This window comes from Felis catus, chromosome D2 (assembly GCF_018350175.1).
Source record: "Felis catus isolate Fca126 chromosome D2, F.catus_Fca126_mat1.0, whole genome shotgun sequence".
Classification (NCBI taxonomy): Eukaryota; Metazoa; Chordata; class Mammalia; order Carnivora; family Felidae; genus Felis; species Felis catus.
In genome coordinates, this window is record NC_058378.1 from 45,672,004 (window position 1) to 45,678,696 (window position 6,693).

At 53.3% G+C, this 6,693-nt stretch overlaps 1 protein-coding gene across 1 annotated transcript; it reads right to left on the bottom strand.

Annotated features, from left to right (window-relative positions):
- Positions 1-684: 684 nt before the first annotated feature.
- GDF2 (growth differentiation factor 2) lies at positions 685-6,693 on the bottom strand. The gene is made up of 2 exons (XM_003994142.4): positions 6,123-6,693; positions 685-3,437 (listed from the first exon to the last, which is right to left on the bottom strand). The coding sequence occupies exons 1-2, from the start codon at positions 6,466-6,468 to the stop codon at positions 2,497-2,499; spliced, it is 1,287 nt and encodes a 428-aa protein (XP_003994191.2). The 5' UTR covers positions 6,469-6,693; the 3' UTR covers positions 685-2,496.

Here is a 6,693-nt window from a genome sequence, read left to right on the forward strand (position 1 = left end):
AGGTCAGAGGCTCTCAGGCCTTGCCTCCTGAAGACTTGGTGGCACATGCGGTGACAAGACACCTCAGACAAGAGGTGAGCAGGTCCCCACGCTGAGCCCATAAGACCCACGAGACAGAAGCACTGTAGTGCTCTTCAGAGCAGGAAGATCAGAGCCGGAGAATCAAGAGAGGGGACAAAAGGGGTGCCACTAGAGTCAAGCCTTCACGGATGGTGACTTGGGCTCTGCAGCTGGAAGTGAGGTGGCCAGGCAGCTGGCTGAGGGCATCGCCAGGGAGTGGCCCTGGGAGTGGGCTGGAGCTTGGCATCTGAGCGGGCACATACTGGGAGCCGATGCTGGAATAGTGGAGCAGGACCCAGGCCACTGGGCAGGGGTGACTCATGACCCAGACCTCCCTCCCCTGACATGGGGGAAGTGAGGGACAGCATGGGGCTAACTGCTGCCTGCTTGCAAACATCTGCTTTCTCACATACCCACACACATGCCCTTATATGGACACGTCCACTCTCCCTGCAGACAGAGACGCTGCCCACACCTGTCCACTCGCCACCGTGGCAACTCTGTCTCCATGCCCTTCTCCTCTGCCCCCCACCCAGGGAAAGAAGGGCCTGTGGGGAGGGGTGGTGAGGGTATGGCACTGAGGAGTCGTCAAACCCAGGTCTCAGATTCAGGAAAAGTCCACAGTTTAGACATTTGACTTTATTTCCAAGTGAGACTTTGATGCAGGCACAGAATACACCGCCAGGACTAAAAGATGTTCCTCATCCATCTTTATGATTGAGCAACGTTGTCGTACCAGGAATTAGTACTTTCTGTAACTCCAGTAATTAATTGTATTTAAATTAATTAATTTGCATTCATTATGTTAAAGCTCTTCATTAGTTCCTTGTAAACATCTGGCACAAATCACTTTTTAAAAAAATATACTGAGAGCTTCAACCAGTGGGAATGGCCTGGGCCTCTCTAGGCCTCTTATAGGCTCTGCTCTGGCCAGCGGTCAGAAGGGCCATGGAGTGGAATCTTCACCACCTCTAGACTCTTCCTCACTCCACCCCATTCCATGTGTGGCCTCTAGAGTCAGAGAAGAGAATGAAATTCAGAAGAAATGGAAACTCTGTCCCGTCTTGGGGTCAATGGGGGCTGAGTCCAGTCCTGAGGCCCAAGCCCAGGACAGAGCTGAACACACACTGCTCGAGGAAGCCGGCAGGTGCAGGCAGAGCTGGATGTGGCCACTAAGGACCTGAGTTCTTCAGTGGCTGGGAACCCTCCCCCAGGAAGGCTGGACATCATCACTTGAACACATGTCACCGAGGAGTAAAAATAGGGACATTGCAAATACCAAAGCAAGAACGCATTTATTCCAACAAATGCAAATCCAGGTCCTGTCTCCCACGGAGTCCTTGTGGGAGGGCAGCCCACAGATGTGTTCTGCTGGTGAGCTGGTTATGCTGAGTAAATTAACTGCAGAGATGCGGGCCGTAGGCTGCCCCATCCCTTGGGGTAAATTGTGCCTGCTCCTCCCAAACCATCTCAGAGTCTGAGTTTACGGGCAGCCGGTGGCCCCGTGTGAACCGCTGGCTGTGCAAGCATCATGCCACTGGGTCCAAGCACCTGCAGCCGTGGTACAAGCTACTACCCGAGGGCTTCTGTCATGCCCTCTTTCCATCCTGCAGATGGTTTTGGGGGTAGTGTTTAGTGGCTCAAGGGTCATCTTAAAAAGCACTGGGCCACTGATGCAACACAGGCACCAGCAGTCAGAATGTGCTCCGGATGCTCCAAGCAACCCAGTCATCCGGGTGGGTACTGGCCAGGGCTGAGCCCAGCTTGCCCCTCAATGCCTGCCTCCCGGCATCTAATGGTTCTTCAGCTGAAAGGTGACCTGATAAACTTTGATGGGATATTTGAGAAGCTCCTGGGCTTTGGTGGCCGACAGACCGATGGAGACCTATGGGTTGGAATCATTCATGCCTTTGACCGGTGTTACTTGGACTGCATTTTGGTTTCTGCATGTGTAAGCTGGGACTCGTCACACCCATCTCACTGGGTTGTGGGAACCTGTGAAGTGATGGGTGTAGGGCACATAGCTGTCCCTGTCCCCTTCACTCCCTGAAGTTACTGGAATGCACCCCGTCCTTCTTGTCTCCATAAATCTCTGCCCCATCTGTCTGTACTCCTCTGCCTCCCTTCTGTTCTTTTCTGCTGGCTCTGGATTATTTTTCTACTGGCCCCTTTTGGTTGTCTTCCCTAGCACCCCAACAATCCTTCTAGGCTTTCCTCTTCTCCTAGGCTCTCACCCCCAGCCCCTTGCTATTGTCTTCCCCTGAAGCTGGACCCAGTGGTGTATGTGTGGGCAGGCTTTTACCTCTAGGATGTGGCAGCTTCCTTTCCTTCTTCAGGCTGGCATGCAGACACACTTAGTCCCTGTCATGCCCAGAGGGACACAGGACCTCTCAGCAGGACCCCTCCACCCTGTCTCCCCCTGCCCGCAGGCCGGCACTACCTGCACCCACACTCTGCCACGCTCATCCCTTCGTAGTGGTACTTGAGGGTGGGGACCCCCATGTCATCCTTGTAGAGGATGGAGATGGGGCTCAGTTTGGTGGGCACGCAGCAGGCCTTGCCCACTTTCATGGGGAACTTGAGATGCACCAGGGTCTGCACAATGGCGTGCTTCGTGGGGGTCACGTCATCAGCCAGGGGGAAGAAGCAGCCCCCTTTACATTCGTACGCATCATACTCCTTGGGTGCAATGATCCAGCTGTCCCAGCCGATGTCCTCGAAGTTCACCCTCAGGGAGGTCTTCTGACAGTGGTTGTTGGCCCCGGCACTTCTCTTCCGTCTGGCTAAAGATGACCCTGTGGCCTTGTGACCTTCCCCATCCTCATCCTTGTTGTCCCCTGCTTCTGCCGGACCATTCTTGGACAACTTCTTGAGCACACTCTCCTGTTCATGGCCAATCATCTCCCTGAGCTCCAGCCTGGTCTCTTTGGTCCCATTGCTGCGGTCATTGGAGAAGACGACGAAGAAGGGCAGATTTTTGGGGCCTGGGGGGACACTGATATCCAGCTTGTCACAGCCCTTCCTGTGACTCTCCACAGTCACTTCCAGTTTATTTTTGCTCTTGGTGGAGTCTGCTCTGGCCCACCGCTTCACGGCACTGGAGACCTCAAAGGTCTCCCAGCCCTCATCCCGAATGTCCTGGGACACCAGGAATGTCTTGGTTCCCGTAGAAGCATCCCAGGCATCTGCTCCATCCAGAACATCATAAATGGCCATGTTGCCTTTCAACTCATGTGAAGAATCTCCGTGGTTTTGACAGGAGGCATAGAGTCGGAGCTCGGCCCTGGTGATCTGCTCATGCCTGGGAATGGAGATGTTGAAGAGCAAGATGTGCTTCTGGAAGGGAAACTCTTCCGTGGCCGCAAGAGAGACAGCATCTGAAATGCAGGCACACAGTCAGCCACGGGCATCTTTCATTACACCAAAACAGACTCATGGCTCGTGTCAAAGGGCACCCAAGATGACATTGACCGATTCTACCAAACCTTTATTGGGTTTCACCTAAGCCCTTAATGTAGAAGAGAATTTTCAAAGTTACATTTAGGATCTTCCAAAGAAAACCAGAGGCAGGAAAGCCTTGCATTGGAGTTCACGGGTCCAACTCTTTAGTAAGCATCTAGTCAGTGCCCAGCCTTGCACTACAAGCTTTGCCTTCTATATTTCACTTTGCTTTTTTCACTAACCCTGCAAGGGTCTAATTGTTATTCCACTTTTACAGATGTGGAGACTGGTATTTAGAATGTTTAACTGCCAAGCGAACACATCCTGTAAAGCTCTTCACTTAAAAAAAAAAAAAAAAAAGAACCAAATAACATAGCAAAGCACATTGTCAGCCTCAGAGTGCAGATCCTGAGTGTATGATGTTAAAGGAGACACCCTGGGAGGGGGCGGTGAATTTCCAACATCAAGACAATGTTAAAAATCTCAGCGTTTAAATAGTATAGAAATCATTCAGAATGGTAATTTCTGAGCAAAGTTAAAGTGGATTTTTTTATGTTTGAGGAAAAAAGGAAACATAATAGCTCCACTGCTGTGTCATGGTAGGCAAAAACAGGCTTGCCTTGCGGTGATATCCAGCGGTGTCTGACAGGCCAAAGTGCTAATCCAGACCTTGCCCTTTCCTAGGCTTGTGACCTTGGAGGAGTCCCGCGTCTCTCTGGGCCTCCATTTCTTCATCTGTAGAATGGGGCTCATCCTACCTGCCTTCCAAGGTTGGTGTGAGGCTTCCACAAGAGGGCACATGGAACTTACGGACACAGTCCCTGCCTCACAGCTGATGCTCAATCAATCTTTCGCCGCCTTCCCAGACCCTCCTCCCCAACACGCGTTCCCCTCTCAAAGCATGTGTCCCCTCACCCAATGTGGCTGTGCCATTCTAGCTCCCGCAGAACGTATGTGAAGAGCGAACGAGGGGCGCCTGGGTGGCGCAGTCGGTTAAGCGTCCGACTTCAGCCAGGTCACGATCTCGCAGTCCGTGAGTTCGAGCCCCGTGTCGGGCTCTGAGCTGATGGCTCAGAGCCTGGAGCCTGTTTCCGATTCTGTGTCTCCCTCTCTCTCTGCCCCTCCCCCGTTCATGCTCTGTCTCTCTCTGTCCCAAAAATAAATAAAACGTTGAAAAAAAAATTAAAAAAAAAAAAACAAGAAAGAAGAGCGTACGGGCTCTATGAGCATCAATGCCCTACCGTGCTCTTACTGTGGCCTGCTTTGCAGATGGCTGTGGGACCACATCACACATCTAGAAAACAAACACCCTCCCCACCTGAGCTGCACGTGGACCATCTGTAAACGGAAGCATACCTGCCCTCCACAGGAGTGCTGGCCACAGGCAGGGCTGGGATCGAGTCAGAACACTCGTTTGGGGGGCATGGACAATACTGGGCGGGGGAGGGAATGGTAACGGAGATGGCTCCAAATGCTGGACTCCCAGATTCTGGGATTTGGTGATGAGATCCAGCCGAAGAAGCTCACCCTTCTCCTAAAGCGCAGGTTACAGGCACGCCCCATGGGGACGGTGAGATGCTGGCAGCATCTGGGTGACCCGCACATTGTAGTTTTTAAAATGAAGCCAATATTTTAAAAATCAGGCAAGTTCACATAAAATCTAGATTATTCTTCTTCTTTGGGGCAATCAGAAAACGCAGCACTGCTGGGCATGTATCATGACTCTCGCGTCCTTTAGACGGGGCATGAGCTCTGCAGGTGGGCAGGTCTGGCCTACCATGGTCCTGGGCAAGGCCTGTTAGGGGTCGGCAGGGGTCAAGTCCTGGAGGAGAGAGGCCGCGTGTGCCTGGCTGTTCGGAGAAACAGCAGAGGCAGGAAAAGCCTGAGCTTTGTAGGCAGGTGGGGCCTGGGTCAGAATGCAGCTGCCGAACCACTGTGTGACCCGGGTAAGTTCCCTCAGCATCTGCAAGCCTTGGCTTCCTTCCCTGCTCACAAGATCATCTCACCTATGTCACGGCCATTAGCGGACACAAGCCCTAAGTCGATGTTTGTTATCTTCCAGTCCTATTAAAGCAGGCAAATCATTTTGTATTTAGAAAATAAGAAAGCTGTCCTCTGATGTTTCTCTCACAAAAATTGATCAGACTTGTAGATACTTTTTGGTGGGAGAGAAATAGCCATTCTTTCAGAGTTAAAAAAGACACCACTTGGGCGAGGCTAAATAAATTGTCTGTTTCAAAGTAGGAAGGGGACATAAAGGAAGGGGAAGAGGAGAAGGGATGGAAGAAAGGGAGCTGGCATTCGGGGGCACCTAATGTGTTAAACGTGGCACCGGGCCCGGGGAGGGAGAACCTTCTACAGCAGAGCTGTCCAGTAGGACTTTCTGCAGCGATGGACGGGACCCGTTTCACACTCGGCACTGTCCTATAAGGTAGCCATTAGCCACACATGACCATTGAGCTCTTGAATTGAAGACAGTGAACTAAATTATTAATTTTATTTCATTTTAATTTATTTAAATAGAAATGCAAAGAGCCTCGTGGGTCCAGTGGCCACCGTACTGGGCAGTGCAGCCGTGACCCCTGAGTCCCCCCGGGGTGCCCCGGCGGAGCCGACTCTACCTTCCACGCTGAAGCTGCGCACGATGTTGGATGCGGGGGTGGTCGACTTGTCGGTGGTGTATCTGTTGTACAGGTCGATCATGTACTGCGGTGGCTCCGCTCGGGTTTTGTCCTGGGAAGGGACCCCGCTCAGGTTGAGGCTGCGCAGGAAATCCACCTTCATGTTCTCCAGAAACATCCTCAGGTCGAAGGTGCCTCCCTCCCGGTCGCCTCCGGGCCCCCCTAGCAAGCGGTGGGCGTCTCCCCCCGCGGGCGCGCGCCCCCGGCTCTCCAGCGGCTTCCCCTGCGCGGAGCAGGCCAGCAGGGAGAGCACGGGCAGGGCCACCCATAGCGCCCCGCAGCACATCTTGGGACGGCGCTGTCGCCCTGGACAGGAGACTGCGGGCGGCCGCCGGGGGTGTTAGCGGGCGCGGGGAGGAGCCCAAAAGGAGCGCGCCCGCATTTTCTTGCCTCTGCACGGAACCCCCAGGCCGGCTCACAGGCTCTCAGCCGCAGTCCCCGGAGTGGCCTCCGCGCGCTCTTATCTGGCCCTCGATGCTGCGCTCCCACCTCTTATCTAAGCGAGCTCTCC